At 33.9% G+C, this 16,911-nt stretch overlaps 2 protein-coding genes across 2 annotated transcripts; both read left to right on the top strand.

Moving 5' to 3' along the window:
• Positions 1-1,698: 1,698 nt before the first annotated feature.
• Positions 1,699-6,008, top strand: LOC128155147 (uncharacterized). Its single transcript, XM_052816716.1, has 8 exons — positions 1,699-1,865; positions 2,088-2,338; positions 2,520-2,708; positions 3,067-3,467; positions 3,673-3,874; positions 4,398-4,514; positions 4,764-4,898; positions 5,302-6,008. The coding sequence occupies exons 1-8, from the start codon at positions 1,856-1,858 to the stop codon at positions 5,590-5,592; spliced, it is 1,596 nt and encodes a 531-aa protein (XP_052672676.1). The 5' UTR covers positions 1,699-1,855; the 3' UTR covers positions 5,593-6,008.
• Positions 6,009-6,323: 315 nt separating this feature from the next.
• Positions 6,324-16,622, top strand: LOC128156708 (uncharacterized). The gene is made up of 15 exons (XM_052818957.1): positions 6,324-6,486; positions 7,516-7,666; positions 7,997-8,134; positions 8,460-8,602; positions 8,845-9,049; positions 9,568-9,663; positions 10,158-10,253; positions 10,747-11,024; positions 12,597-12,771; positions 14,300-14,455; positions 14,592-14,638; positions 14,745-14,955; positions 15,431-15,553; positions 15,953-16,048; positions 16,153-16,622. The coding sequence occupies exons 2-15, from the start codon at positions 7,523-7,525 to the stop codon at positions 16,429-16,431; spliced, it is 2,187 nt and encodes a 728-aa protein (XP_052674917.1). The 5' UTR covers positions 6,324-6,486; positions 7,516-7,522; the 3' UTR covers positions 16,432-16,622.
• The last annotated feature ends 289 nt before the right edge of the window (positions 16,623-16,911 follow it).

The following is a 16,911-nucleotide window of genomic DNA, read 5'->3' as shown; positions in this document are numbered from 1 at the left end:
TAATCGTACGATGGTTTAAAATTATTTAAATATAAGTAATAAGGAATCATCCTTTGAATATTATGAGGTGATAATTTCGGTCGGGGCGTGATCAAATCTATCATAAAGCCCTTCGGGCTTTATTGGATTTGATCACGCCCCGACCGAAATTATGACCTCATAATACTCAAAGAATGATTCCTTGTTCCTTAATTATAATCGGTTCTTAATTGGATTGTCTTTAAAACTGATAGGAAAGAAATTAGATAGTTAGTTTACATAAAGCTTGAATGCTCACTATATTTGTATTAATATAAAAATTTGTATTAATATAAAATTCAAAATCATATATTCAAAGATATTCTAGGTGTACATAGAAAAGCATCAAATTTAGCAGTCAATGCTGAACTAGGTTTTTATCCACTTTACTATTTTTGTTATGAAAACATGTTTAAATACTATATCAGACTAAGAATTATGGAATCAAATACCACATATATGTATAATAATGCACTGTTAGTATCAGCTTTTAAAGAAGACAAAGAGTTAACTTCGAAAAAGAGTTATACTTCATGGCCAAACAAGATTTTTAATCTCCAACAAAAACTAAACTTAACATCTTTAGATATTTTCCATAAGGATTTGAGGTTTAAGTTAAATAAATTTTTTGTTGATAAGATCTTTGAGCTATTGAACAAAATCTCATCCTCTAACTCCGGAAAACTTCATCTTTACAGTAAAATATTAAATACTAACGAGTACAAGTTGCAAGATTACTTAAGTTTTCCTTGAAAAAGCACGAAAGATCCCAGCTAGAAGATTAAGAATACGTGCACATTCAATATTCATTGAAACATTTAGATATTGTAAACCAATTATCCCAAAGGAAAAACGTTTATGCTATGCTTTTAAATTATTAGTCGAAAATGAAAAACAGTTTGTACTTTACTGTCCTGTGAATGACAATCTTCGATTTCATTATTGTGATATCTTTAATGATAAATTGTACTGTGGTATTGATCCCATAAAAGAAATTGTTAATTCATGTGGTTATAATACTACAAAACGTCAATGTATCTACTTGGATAAATGTTTTATGCAGAGAAAACAGTTCCAGTGACTATGAAGTATTGTATAAAACTGTATTGCATGCTGTAGCCTTTATGCTACAATTTTCTTTTGTCTGTCATTTGATTTTATTTTGACTGTATGCCAACATGGTGATGTCAATAAACCATTGAATTGAATTGAATTGAATATAAATGAATAAAATTTTTATCGCCCTGTCTCGAAGGGTTGGTGTTTTGAAGGTGGTCACATCAACGTTAGTGGTGGTGGTAAGGGGGGTCTGGACCCCCTCTGCAAATTCAAATTTCTTTAAATTTACATTATAAATTTACCATATGCCTCGGACCCCCCCCCCCCCCCCCCCGGTAAAATTTTCTGGATCCGCACATGGACGTTAAATGTAGAATTAACTTTGGGCAACCTAACTGGAACATCTGGTACATATTGTACCTGCAAATATAACACTTCTACATGTACATATTCTTCTTACCATACAACTTACATGTACCAATATACTAGTACATATATCGCATAACAAGATCTAGAGTTATCTCTCTTTCCATAAATTCTTTGAGTCTAAGTCTTTTCCTTAATGTGCCCCAGTTTATTGATTTTTTAGTTTACCTGTGATATTGAACATTTAAATCTCCAATATGTTAGATATTATATCCAGTTATATCCAGGTATGATTCAGGAATACGATAAAAATAGAAAAGCATTCTACTAAATCTTGTGTACACATTTTCTCAATAAATCGACTTGATCATAAAGGTCAACTATTGGTGAGATTCGGCTTCTCGTATCAAGTATGGCTGAAGGTAAGTGAAATCGAAAGTAGACAGTAATTACATTGACAACCATCAAGCGTTTGATATATAGAGATACGCATGTACATTGACAAAATACTTAGATATTTTTTTATAATAAAAAAAAATTGAGGAAATATTTTATAAAGTACTAAATAACATTACCGTATTGTTTCACTCTTTAATGAGATGTTATTCGTACATATCTCATTGTTATGTTCCAATTTTTACCAGGGGTCGTGTTGAGGTCTTCCTTTGGTCGTAACATTAAAGCACCAAGACATGGTTCCTCTGGAAAGGGGTTCGGACTCGGAACAAATGACATCAAACCCGCAGGACTAGAGGAACACTGCAGGACCAATATTGACAAACTACTGAACAAAATGGGCCAGCACGTGGAACAGAGTATGATTATGATGGCAAATATGGAATACACAGAACTGATGAACTTGGAGAAGAAACTTAAGCAGCTAGACTATAAGACGGTTAGTTGGTAGGAAATCTTAAATTACATTGCACATGTCATGATTATATAAAAGAAGGAAAAACTTCTGAAAAAAATACAATCATAACGTGTAAAGGATGTACATGTTACAAAGACTTACGGGGATGGGTGGCTTATTGTCCGCGATTTTACTGTTTCTAATTTAAAAATATCGTCATCAGTTTCAGAAAACATCGGAACTAAAACCAAGACCGAACACCAAAGTAGACGATCTCTGGGGACCACAGCTTTTTCATATCATACAAAAATCAAGGGACACACAGTTATGGAGCCTTGCCGATGACGCCTTAAGAGAATTAAACGCTTTACAGCGGTCAGCAAAAGCGTACGATGACCTAAATAAATCAAAAGTAGGTCTATATTGGAATGTTTATACATTGTATCTATCAAATTCATGGTGTTGTTTTGCATATTGAATGTTGGTGCGAAATGTTTTTTTTTTTCGCTTAGGTTTATATCCTCTACGAAATTTAAATATTAAAATTACTTTACAGATCTAAAAGAAATCGTGAAAAACATTGAATAATTCGGAATTAATTGTAAAGCTGACCTGCAACAAAAAGAAGAAAAAAACCCGACCCCCCCCCCCCCCCCCAAAAAAAACCCCCAAAAAACCACAACAACAAACTAATTATACGGTATCGTTACATATATTAAAAAACCCAACACAAATCAATAAATAAGCATATATATGTTTGACATTTTCAGCCCGATGGCACGCCACGTGAAAAAAAATTGCAGCAAAACTTTAGTGGTTCTTTCCTCGTTAGACGCAATTCCAACCAAGGCCAAAATCACCGACCTCCCCAAAAAGGAGGTCCAATGAAAGCAGTGCACCCTGTTGAGGAGGTGACGACTAAACCCCTGCATCATGGGAATAAAGCCACGGCAACAAAGCCAGACTTCAGTAAGAGTTTCATCAAAGGTTCCATCATAGACAGTCCCTTTAATAGAAGTATAACACCATCCAACCGACCGCCGTCTGTGCAAAGATCTAAAAATGTGCAACACGGATCTGGAGGCGCCATTTATTTATCGAAAGAGGAACATGATCGTCTGCAGCGGAAAGTCAAACAGCAGGAGATGCAAATTGAAGAGCTCACAACGAGGTTTGCTCTCTTTATGAATATATCGATGTTCTCAATGATTTTTAAAAAATAAGAAATTATTATGTCACCAAAGCAGTTCATCATTGTTATCATTCAATTTTATGATTACGTGTATTTGACAGCAATTAGGAAGAAAGATACATTTTTTGTAATTGCATGTGTTTTATGTTGCAAAGAAATGCACGAATACTGATATATTTTGCAGATTAAGTAGCTTTGCCAGCAAACAGCTGCTAGCCGGAAACCCAAACATGGCTGACCTGAGCGACAAAAACCGGCCTACAAAGATCGGGGAGAAATTTGGTCTGTTATTTGATGAGGAATGGTCCGAAGCATTCGAATCTTTCAACGAAAAGCTCCGGTTTCCGGAGGAAGAATGCCTGCGAGTTCTGTCTAAAATACTTAGGGTACGTACTAGCTATCTTTTTTTCTGACAAAATTATTACACATATAAAATCTTCAGTAATTAAAAGTCTTGAAATTGCGGAAAAAATTACAAGACTCTCATAATTTCATTGCATTATTTTCACGATTTCTGACATAGAATTATAAGGTATATTGTTATACTTTCATGTTAAATACTGAAATCTGATTGGTTAAGACGCATTTATAATATTTACTATTACCCTCAGCGTTAGCAACGCACTTGGCAACGGGTAACATTAAAAAATGTTACATGCGCGAAAATTATGCGCGTACGGTTCGCTGTAGAATTCACGTTATTCCTATATAAAAGCAGTAACATTTTCTTAAAATTTTTAAAAAAGACATTCAGTATACCCTCCCAAACAGGCACTATTTATATATTTTAGTACCCGCTACCACTGTTGAGAGACTTATCAGATTTATGTTAATCCTGAAATTAACATATAAATAATTTACACACTTCCTTGAGTAAAATTCTGGACTTTTTTTTATTGGGACCTGAAGTTAGCCTTTGATTTCTGTAATACAACGTCGGAGAGCCAGCTACAAGATTTGACAGCATCAATGAAGATGCACATACTGCACCCGGTCTCCTACCCAAACAAGTCACCAAACAATTCGGTATGGAATACTAGTACACGTTATTATGAAATGAATTCAAAGAAAGAATTAAAACTATTGAATTGCTTCATTTCTTACCTTTGTGTGAATTGTGGTTGGCAGAAAAGTTTAGAAAAATGCCCATATACTAGCTTAAATATACATAATGTACATGGTATCTGACTTTTTTGTTAGTAATTTTGTTTTAAAGTTTAACCAAAATTTTTATTAATTTTGAATGATTAAGCATCTTGACTGCTTTTTCTACAGTTGACGTCATCGATTGGTTCAATCAATTTAAGACTTAGTGAGAGCGAAGGAAAGGCGCTGCAATCCTTGTGTCACAGGCATTCCAAGGAGTTCAGAAAGGCCGCGGGGCTCAAATCGGTTCCTGACCTACAGGAGGTCAGTGTGCATCATCGTTCAATTACATATACATATATATACTGGGTCAATTCAAATTTTTTTTAAAAATCCCCACGTGCAGGGATATATGTTATATAATGAACGTTACTATTTTTATCTTTATTACAAACCAATCTTGTGTTACGATGTGGAACCTGGGTATATTGTTTTCTTTTCTTTTCCTGGCACAAAAATGATTAATGACATGTAATATATTATTTTTTAATTTAAGTTCAGAAAAAAGGAAATTATAAGTTGAAGTTGAAATGATATTTGCCATGACAAGTTTGTGACTTGATGTAACTTACCCGTTAATTCACAAAGCGATTATTGTAATCGTATGAGGTAATTTAACATACATTTTTACTGAGCACTGACCAACTATATATTATCTTTTTGACAGATTTTTAAAGCGCAAGATTTAAGAAAAAACTTTCAACTTGAGCCGAGGCAGTTGCCAAAACCAATACTGGAATATGTTGATGCCTGTATTGAGATCACGTGGTTAATGTGCATACAAGATCCGCCAATGGTGATCACGTGGGCATCAGAAAGGGAGACAATTAATACCAACTATTACAAATGTTACAAAACAAGCGGTAACACTGTGAAAATTTGCGTCTGGCCGTTGCTGCTATTACATAGCAAGGGACCAATAGTGAGCAAAGGGTATATTCTGCCAAATGAACGTTAATCAAATGATGCGTATGAGATTTTTATGAAATCTTGTCTTGCAAATCTGTGATATAGTTTCTTCAGTAAGTTATTTATTGCCAAAGAAGAGAATGCATAATATTGTATTATTTTGAACAAAGATACACATAAATCATTTCATGTGTATTGTTTCCGTCAACTTAGTTTGAGTTCAATACAACCGAACTGACAAAAGAGAACTTGCAAAGTAAATTGAAGCAAATACATGTAAATACGTATACATCTTATCAGAGTACGGAAGTTCCTGGTAACATGTACATTTACATGTAGATGTTAATATATTTATCTGAATTATAATATCGCTATTAAACGTGTACTTACAATTAAAGATTTGTAAATCTTGATATGAATCATTTTAAAAAAAAACTACTTAATGAAATAAATAATTATACTAGATGTTTTTGTTTTAAAATTTCTATAGTATATCTGATGGACACGGTCTGTAGTATTTATTCAATTGAATATGTTTGGGTTTTTTCCTGTAGTAAAGATATATGCATTTTATCATTATACGATGCCAAAAACAAGTGAAGTTATCCTTCCTTGCAAATACAAGTAGATCAATATTTGCCACTAATTTCGATATTGTTGAATACATGTATGATGGTCCTTTAAAAAGATTTTAAAGTATTTAAAAAGTATTTGTCTCAAACAGATATAGAAATAGCTAGAATTAGTGTAGAATGATACACGAAGGACGGCCTCAATTGCAGGTGTTTATAAAGGAATTATCATTGATGATCAATACTATAACGCAAACCTAGCTAGTAGCTATAGGACATCCCTGCAAGGAGCCTCACATATAGATGTTGTCTTGATGTCGCCTTGACAACCAGGTAAAACCGAAACAGGAAGTAGATCGTGACAAGCTCAGGTAAGTTTGTATAATCTTGTGACTGTGTGCACTAGTAGATTACGCGGGAGCAAATTGTAGAAAGTATATTTACAAAACAAAAAAAGTAAAAAACAAAAATTTAAAAAAAATGAAACTAGCTAAGCTAATAACCCTAACTTGTTGATTCAGAGCCTTTGAGAGATTGTGGTGGGACTTCCAATTGATTTAAGTGTCATATTTACAAAACTCTTAGAACCTGTAATCATAAATTACCAATTGAAATTGGAAGATAGAGTAACATAGAAAGATGTCATAGACTTTGTTTATTATTTAATAAAAACACTTTGGGTGACGAATACCACTATGTTTTGGAATGTCAGGCATTTTCTTTATTCCGCATCAAATTAATTGAGGAAAATTCTCATCAAATGTTAACACTTATAAATTCGGGAATCTTATGAATACATTTATGAATACCATAGATGGTATATTTCATTAAAAAATGTCCATATTTGTTAAAAAATTAGCTCGACTTGTTTAATTTCTTTACTTTTCCTAAATTGACCCTACATTTGTACATTTGTAAATATTTTTTTGTACCTCATGTACCATTGAAATGGTTTGAGAGAAATAAACGTTCAGAGGTGGGGGTGTGGACGGGGGGGGGGGGGGATCTGTTAAAAACAAATAGACATTAAAAAAAAAAAAAGGGATAGATTCCGATGCTTTGTCGACAAAGGCGACGAGGGGTAGTGGGATAGGAGTGATCGTTTCTGAAAATATCAATAAATCAAATTTACCTCGAGTCGATATACATTTTTTAGTTGAGATGGTCCACTCCCTCCTTTAGCGGCTCGAAATTTCTTAATAGAAAAAAGTACAATGTATTAGCTCCGTGGAAAATTCGGACCGTCAACCCCGAATTTCCCATGGAGCTACAGAAAATATGAAAAGAACACACTACCACCAACATGTTTGAATTCTTGTATTAATATGTTTCATAAAAGAAGTCTTGTTTTGAAAAAAAATGCTGCAAAATTGCCATCCGAATACCTGGATTATTTACAGGTTAAGGATGACGAACAGATGCCATAAACTGAGAAATCTTATGACAAACATCGAAACTGGGAAATATTCAGATATCAGTGATGTAGAGGCCGCTAAACGAGAACTTTCAATTATTTTTCAAGCACTGCCGTCAGTACCACCTAATGCACAGGTATACATCTATAAATACTACAGCTTATGTAAAATGATTACATATCACCGTTTTCACGTGTTAATAGATGAAATGAATTGATATCGTTAATAGAACATATTTTGCAATCTAGTGTAATTATTACAGTTTGTATGCAAATAAATTACTAATGAACAATATCTTTATAAAATTGTGCATGTAACTTCACCAAAGTTATCTTTATCATACTTGAATAATTGGTCAATTTCTTCCATTTCGAAGCTCATTTGCACAATGATTGCGTTGATTACTGTAACAGGAAAGAGGCATATAGCAAATAGTTTCATCAATTAGTTTATCTTTTTATTTTAGAGAGATTTGATCAAATTCCTTCAAGTAGCCGAGTCAAAGAGTCCTGGAGAAATACTTAAATTCAAGAAACAGTACGATTTTGTATCATATCACAAAATCCTTAAGGAGTATGACGAATATCTAGATAAAATATCAAAAGTACGTATTCGTGAAAATGACTAATATGTAAAAATTTCCTTTTAGCAAATATATAAAAATCTATTTTATATACAATTGTACATATAGTAAAACATGTATATGAAGTCAGATTCTGTCTCTTCTTATTTGATAATTTTTTCTGCAATCCAATTATTTGTATAATGGGGTAAGATATAATAAAATCGACAAATGAAATTAACCATGAATTTGAGAATTGCACATTTAGAAATCAACCCAAACAAAGGCAGCGAAGATGTGTAGTGTATAGTTCTTTGCAAAAGATGTCGTAAACCAAATCTTTTATAATGTTTTATATAAATCTTAGCCTGGGTCACAGAAAGGTTCTGGGAAATCATCAGCCGACAAAACTCGTCAACAAAATGAACTCCCAAAAGCAGAACCCATGAATACTAAAGAAAACTACGAAATAGCAAAAAAGGATTTACAAATCCAAGAACTGCAAAATAGGTAATCGCAAAAAGAGCATTCTTTTGCATTTCATTTCACATGAGTTTCACAGTGAATTGTTTTGTGGTAATAAGCACATAAAATCTTATAGAATTCGATTCATTTGTACATTTTTCTATAATTAAGTACATACACCAAGTTTGATTTAATACACAATGTCAACGTGTTTTAATGTATCTATCGGTCATATGTGTATGTATACACGTGATTATTATACATGACGATGTATCTATATTTTACAGACTTAGCAAAGTTGCCGGAGAAAAATTAACGGACGGTAACCCAAACATTACAGATCTCAGTGACGTCAACAGACCGACTAAACTGGCCGAACAATTTAGGGAGCTCTACGACAACGAATGGACATGCGCATACGAAGAGTTACAGAAGGAATCTGGGAAGAAGGACGAGGAAGAAATAGTGAAAAAACTTGGTAAAATATTAAAGGTTCGTATCTGTAGCTTTATTATATAAAGTTGATAAGTAAATATTTATTGTACGAATGTTTTATTTGACAGTGATATTTTTTCATATCTTACTGTATACTTTTGATTTCACTCGTGGAATAATATGACATTTTAGTACAAATCATGAAAGATTTAATATTTTCCTTTTTCGATTTTTTTCAGTGCACTTTAATGCATGGACCTCTCTTTAGATACATATAAAATACTGTATACAGGGTTATTTTCGCCCAGTGTTATTTTCGCCCTTCATCACTTGCTTGCATACGGTGTCGCCCCGTCGTGAATTCGCCAAGACAAAATTGTGTTTAAAGAGAGACAATATGAAACATTGTAATTCGTTCAATCTAATCCATAAAAGCATGGGTTTATTCCTTTAGAACCATTACTCCGAGCATCAAATCTTTTTAGGGAGAATTAATGTAGATGTGAATGCCTGAATACGAAATTCATACTGGTATTGCACATAAAATGTTTAATTAAATGGCGTCTTTGTTTCAGTTATGCTATGAATTCTGTGTTCGCCAGGCCAGAGAACACAGGCATAAGATACGAGAAACTCTGGTGTACCCCACCGGTGTCCAGGCCACCATCAATGTAAGAACTACAAATGTAGAAATGCTATAATATTAAAAGCCTACGATGAAATTCAGATTCATCAAACTCCCGTACTGCAGAATTTAGAAATTACTTACTGTAGCGACAAAATCAAATCATTGCAGATAAAAAAAACAACTAAAGATTTTAGTATTTTATTGTTGAGTATCTGCTTACTATTTGTATGATGCATTGATTATTACATTGGATTCTTTTATTATAAGGAGGCTTGATGGTGAATAAATTAACAATCAGATCCTCCTTAATACAATATTACTCTCAACGCCATGACTTGTGCTTAGTAAATATTTACGAGTACAATTTGTTCTTTTCCTATAGGTTTATACAAAGCTTTTCTTCTTAGGAAGATTAATATAGTTTTAAAATGTCCTCGACCATCCAACCTAAAGACATTATTTTTATTTCTCTCTTTGAAATACACGTACTAGATGTGATATGAACAATTTTGAAATCGGCTTTTTTCCGTGTTCTAGGCAAACGTTGAACCAAACATTGAAGAAATTCTCAAACCAAAGGTTCGCCAAATACAACGAGAAACTGGTGTCTACGCCATTCCCGCCATTCAAGAGGTAGATTCTTAACTTCATTTCTAACTACAGGGGAAATGCTCAGTGGCATTGTTATCGTAATATCGCACTTTAGATTGATAGAGATAGGATAACTAAAGAACCATGTCAGACACGTTAAAAATACAGACTTAACTGACTGACAGATCTTTAAAAGAAGATAAACAAGTTTGAACTCTTTTACCAGAATCATAAATATATGCAAAGCCATAGTTTATAGTGACATGAATCGTTTGGCATAACTTGTCAAGTAAAACACATTCTTTTATTGCTTCAAAAATTACATTTACGTCATGCATGCAATGTACCAAATGTTATGAACGTTCCATAAATGTAACAAATAACATGAACTTTCTCATTTTTCTCTCTGATATGTATTTGAAGTTCACTATTAGTCTAATGGAAAGAAATGTATTACTATATGGTTTGTTTACTGGACCAACGATTTTATCGTTCTATTTCTATCATGTTCAATGATTCTGGATTTTGTTTACAGATATTCCGTATGGAACATGAACGCGATATCAAACGAAACGAATGGGGCGAATCAAAAGGCATCTCAAGCTACATCACGAAATGCGTACAGATCTGTTGGCTGTTCGCAATTCAAAATCCGCCAATGAAACTGAACTGGCCAAAAGAGGAGACAACGTTGGATGATCATTTGGTTGAATTCACAAAGAGGGGGACCCATATCAAGTTTGTTGTATGGCCGACATTGTATTTACACGACAAGGGACCATTGATGGCAAAGGGCGTGGTTCAACCGTTATAGCATTGACTGAATGAAATTAACGAGATTGTCTAACAATTCTTATATAGATTAATTCTATGGGAAATGGTATTGATTAGAATTAGTTATTATTAATTATTATTATTATTATTATTATTAAAATTTTAAAATCATATTGCTATTTATTGTATTAGAACTGCAGACAGTTTCATACAAATTGGAATAGCAATGCATGAAAAATAGAGAAACCTGCACTGAGTTGAAATAGCATTCTGCGAGAACTACATGTAGTTTTATCTGACGAAAGTGTTTCTGTATATTTTGTATAAAAATATTCAAAGAAATGATGTATTATGTAAATATAACAATGATGCAATAAAATAATATTCAAACATATGATGTACAATATACAGATAACAATCATGAACTTAATATCTTAACTACCTTAAAATGAAATAAAAATGAGCAAAAGTAAATAATAAAAAAAACAAAACAAAACTCAGTCTTAAAAAACATTTTAGAAAAAGCAGCGATAAACGACCATCTCATCTTCATCATCATCATAAACATTTATCATTCTGTGATTGATTGATTTTTAACACAAATATTTCGCATCCAGTTTAGATGACACTGGCTGTACATGTGCACAAATCATTGATTAAAAGGAATTAACAAACAAAAATGTCTTATCGCTCTTTTAGAGAGACCAGAGTGGAATGAGTGCGATGTTTACAAAAATTATTCTATTGTTGTAAATGTTGGTTTGTATCCTTCACGGACATCAACGTTTTTAAAAACTACCGGTATTTAAACCTTACAATTAAGTTCATATCTCTGTTACTTATGATCAGCGTAAAGTTAACGATGTGTTTGATAGAGGAATAGATGACTCTTTTGTATTGCCTTGTATACCACTTTGGAGATGCATGTGAACAAGAAACAAGGGAATAATACTGGGCTCCTTGCGGGGGATTTAGTTAAAAACTTAAATGTTTTATTAAATTATTTTATTAAGCAACAACTTAAACTACGTCTCCCTGATCAATCTTATGAAATTTTCATGGACAATATGCAAATTTTATTTAGAACCATGAGTTGTACTATAAAGAAAATAAAATATCTCATGCTCGAGAGGTCAATGTGAATGAATTGAGTGAGAGTTGAGTTTGTTAGAAACAATCAGAATATTAAAAATAATGGACGTTATGAAATAATGTGGAGATTCTCAATTCGATGTCCTTTTAATTCACAATGCATGCATATGTAGTCAATCCATTATATCACAATGCAATGCCCCTATTATGCCTCAAACAATCAAGCAGTTGTATTCTAGTAAACAAAACGTGTACATGGTTGTAGTCAAGAATCGAGGTACGTACCGACTTTAAACAGATTATGTATCCAATATTATAATCATGAATTGAAAAATAACTTATTACCGAAAGGTTTCTACGTCCCTTAATATTTTTTATTCAAGTTTACTTAATTTTTCTGAATATAAACCACATCCCCTTAAAAATCTCCGAAACAAACCAAATCTATCGATAATTTGTCGACATTTCATTCCACAGATTTCCGACTGGAAGAATGCCTTTAGACTTTTAATGTGGCAGCAGTTATAATTTAATAAAAATGTCGGATAAGTACGAATATTTGAAGAAAGTGATCGACAAACTCCATTTCGGTAAATATTACGAGAGCGACTTCAGCTCGACAGACGTTGAAATCGCCATGAGAGAACTAAAAGCTATATGTCAGAGTCTACCTCTACTCTCTCCTGATGTACAGGTAGGACAGCAAAAGAATTTCCTTCACTTTCAGTGCATTGAGAATATGCATATCACTGGCGTCGGAAGCAAATTGAAAGTGTGTGTGTGGGGGGGGGGGGGGGGCTAGACTAATCCTCAGAAATATTGAGAAAAAGTAATTCCCAAAATCATTGAAATTCCTAATCCGGGGGGGGGGGTTGCTTCTGAATCCAACTTCTCCATCTTTCGAGGTAATTTTAGGAACAATAATCTTTCCCGCGAGAAAAAGTGGGGGGGGGGGGGGGGGGGGGGGGGCTGAACCCTCTATCATGCTATGTTTCTAATGGTTAGGTATAACTTTGCAAAAAAAGTTGGGGGGGGGGGGGGGGGGGGCTTATACCCCGGTTCCGACGCCTATGCATATCACAAAGCTGGGATTTCATTAATATTCGTTGGTATCAAATTCGTGGATGAAGTGAAAACCATAGTTTCAAGGATACGTAAATTCGTGGTCGATGATCCTATTAATGCAAATGTTGATAGAAATCATACTTCAATGAACATTTAAATTTCGTGGATCAACTTAACAACGAAATCAACGAAAATTGGCATTCAACGAATATTGATACATGTAAATCCGCAGTATTTATGTTGGAAAGCAATCGGTTTTTTTTGGTCACCATACCACTTTTTGATGTTGCTGTACTTTTATCAGAAATAAGAAACTGACATACCAGTATGTTATATAACTAAGTTGCAGGTCAGCATAATTAAGTTGTATGTCGACCAGAATAAGATGCACGTGTGTAGACTGTGCGATATGGTAACCGTAGTTCATGCATGATGTTTTAAAATAAATTCTTAAAGCTGCTTGGTCCGATTTTATACCAAATTTTATGCACGCTTTTAAACGATGGCTATGCTTAGTATATGTATAATAATAGACATTGCAATTGTTTACCCAGTAAATTAAGCCAAATTTCAATAAAGAAAAATACGTACAAAATCTGCTAACAAAACATACGACATTAAAAGGTACCGCGTTATTTCGCCTCATGTTAAATTTCACCCCTGACGACGATACGGGTTTGGTTGTATTACGAATTTGACATCGCTTTAAATAAAGGTCGAAATGGTCAGACAAATGATCAGACAAATTACAAATAAACATGTGTACGTTTTGTTCGCCAATATTTCTAAAGCCTGCTTTCTTTACAATCGATGCAAAGCATGCGGGTAGAATAATCCCAATCATTCGGGGGACGAAACCATGCGGTTTCCTCGTGATGCATTTTGGTTTGTTTTTTCGTTTGCCCAAAGAGAAATTATTTTTATTTACTTTGAATATTTCTAACTTAGAAAGGAGATTGATTCTGCTGGTGTAAATAGGAGAAAGTCCATAACTTTGTAAGATAAATGATTTGTATGAACAAAATTTTGATACTGTAATTACGAAAAAATCGGACCAAGCAGCTTTAAAGATCATTCATGTTGCATGCCTATATAAAATCCATTTAGTGGCAGAACTATGCCACCATATAAAACATCTCTAACTTCCACATCTACAGAAAGATATTATGAGATTACTGGAGGCTGCCCAGTCCCGACATTTGAGGGAGGTGCTGAAATACAAGGCTGACGGAGAGGAGAAGTTCCACCATCTACTGAAAGAGTACAACCATTTCCTCCAGCGACAGACCTTCCTACCAGATATACACCGTCACGTATGTATTACACGTACATCTGAATTCGGATTACTTAGTTTATGGTAATTATCAAAACATTTCTCGCAAAGAAGTAATTTTATTGAAAAGGTGTCATTTTATTCATACTTCTGTATTCTCCTTTACCTGTATAAAGGACCAAGTTCAATCCGACGATGTGAAATCGAGTGAAAATAAAACAAGGTAAATCAGTTCTTGAAATCAAAAATATTTTCTGAATGAATATAGAAATTAAAGTAGTTACTAATGACAAAAAAAAAACAGATTTAAAATCAAACACAATTTTCAGTGTAAGTTTTAGTACAATTGGGGAAGAAATTTGGAGAGACAATTTTGGATCACCAGTAAATCCAATGGAAGCCATTAGTCCGGACAAGATAGCTGAGAGTTACAAGGAACTCTACCACAATGAGTGGTCCGCCGCATACAAGGCCTTACAGAAAACTGGAATGATAGTTATGGAAGAGGAAATAGTTAAGAAACTGAGTACAATCTTGCATGTGAGTTTCCGTTTCATTTTCTTTGTCTGTTTTGTGTTGCCATAATAAAGGCTGTGGACAGGTTTCCCCACAAAACAACTCTAGGTCATTTCCATTGTATAATAAACCTATATTGGCATATATTTATATACGGATCTATGTTAACAACAAAAGAAATAATGATTTGAATGAATCTTTACTCACAAAATTCTGACATACTGTATACGGGGTTATTTTTGGCCTTCTTTATTTGTGAAGGGTTTCTTCCCGTCTTGTATTTGCTCGAAAAAAGTTGTGTTGAAAGAGAGATAATCTGAAACATTGAAATTCGCCCAGGCATAAATTTATACGCCCGCTGGCGTCGAGGGCATGAGCGAAAATAAAACGGGGACGAATATTTCCCTGTATTTCATCTTTTTAAAGTCAGAACTACGTTATACATGCATGTGATTTTGTTTCGATTAATATTGAGACGCTTAGAAATATTTGGTTACAGTTGGTGTATGAATTGTGTCGTGATGAAGCCAAGAAACATCGATCCAAAATAATGGAGACACTGGTTTACCCGTTAGGAGTCTCTGCGACGATTGATGAAGATGGAAATTCTCATTTTCAACAGGTATAGAACTCTGTATGCTTTCCGACCCTTGAAAAGTTACGATGTTTTTATCAAAAAAGAAAAATAAACAAGACGAAAAAATAACCATATTTTATGATCGAAGTCGCAGCCAGACAAAATATTATTTGACCATACATATATTGAAAGTTCAACAGTCCATATGTACACATACCTGATTCAGAACTGTATTTTCAATGCACCATACTTAAACGACAAAAGTCACTGCTTACTGAAATTAAAGCATATCATACTATCTACACCCTGTATGTCAAAGAATTTCTAGAATAACCAAGCTCGCATGTTCAAAAGGTAGTCATTTGGTAAATCATTATATGCATAGTGTACCCTACTTTTTTCTGTTTGCTAACTCATAGATAAGAATTTTCATCCATTCCAAAGGCACATGTAGATCCCGAGACAGATAGGAAATTACAACCAGAGGTACATCGGATACAACATGAAACTGGCGTGTACGCAGTTCCTGCGGTCCAAGAGGTAAAAACAAAAATTTCTGCACTGTCTCACTCTAGAAATAGAATCAGTTGAAAACTGAAACCAAGGCTAAAAGACGTTTTGACTTTTTCTGACTTCTTGAACAGATCTTTTGGCACAAACATGGAGGAGGGTTTATGGAAACTGGATGGGATAAATCGAAGGAGATCATGGCCTATGTGGAGAGTTGTGTTCGATTGTGTTGGTTATTTTCTATCCAGGACCCGCCCATGAAACTATCGTGGCCCGAGGAAGGATCAGAAATAAATGAACACGTAAAAGTGTACACAAAACATGGCAAAAGGGTCCATTATACCGTGTGGCCGGCGTTGTATTTACACGAGAACGGCGCCTTGCTGTCGAAAGGTGTTGTACAGCCATACTGAGCACTCTTTTGTAGCACGTGACATACGAGACTCAATTTCATAGGTTATCAAAGTCCAGCTTGTGTAGTACTTAAGATAGAAGTGAGAGTCAGCAGTTGATATTTCATCTGTTTGATCCTTACACATATTATGTCATTTGTGTGGCCGTTTCGTAATCAACACAAGGTCAATTAATAAAACATTATCAAGGTTGCACGATTTATTTCCTACTTTCCGACAAAGAGCACGTAGTTACAGCTTCTTTCTTTCTTTATTTTAATTTTGGTCAAATATTTTATCCAATCTGAGTGTGATACAATGTTTCTTATGTAAAAAAAAAATTCGAGTCGAAATCTTCGGCATAAGTGATTGAAAATATATTGTATTAGATATTCATTACAGCAAATCAAAAGATGTAAAATGCTTTATTTGGAGGAAAACATATGTTAAATCTTCTCTGAATATATGCACAAACTTTTGTTATCATTATAATTCAGAGTT

This window comes from Crassostrea angulata, chromosome 7, assembly GCF_025612915.1.
Source record: "Crassostrea angulata isolate pt1a10 chromosome 7, ASM2561291v2, whole genome shotgun sequence".
Taxonomy (NCBI): Eukaryota; Metazoa; Mollusca; class Bivalvia; order Ostreida; family Ostreidae; genus Magallana; species Magallana angulata.
This window is presented reverse-complemented; position numbering and strand designations above follow the sequence as displayed.

Bases quoted from the DNA above. Each gene is read 5' to 3' on its own strand.
- LOC128155147 (XM_052816716.1), top strand. The intron at 2,339-2,519 runs GTTAGTTGGTAG...TATCGTCATCAG, and splicing joins AGCAGCTAGACTATAAGACG to TTTCAGAAAACATCGGAACT. The intron at 3,875-4,397 runs GTACGTACTAGC...TGGGACCTGAAG, and splicing joins TTCTGTCTAAAATACTTAGG to TTAGCCTTTGATTTCTGTAA.
- LOC128156708 (XM_052818957.1), top strand. From the start codon at position 7,523: ATGACGAACAGATGCCATAAACTGAGAAATCTTATGACAAACATCGAA. The intron at 8,603-8,844 runs GTAATCGCAAAA...TATATTTTACAG, and splicing joins ATCCAAGAACTGCAAAATAG to ACTTAGCAAAGTTGCCGGAG. The intron at 10,254-10,746 runs GTAGATTCTTAA...TTTTGTTTACAG, and splicing joins CCATTCCCGCCATTCAAGAG to ATATTCCGTATGGAACATGA.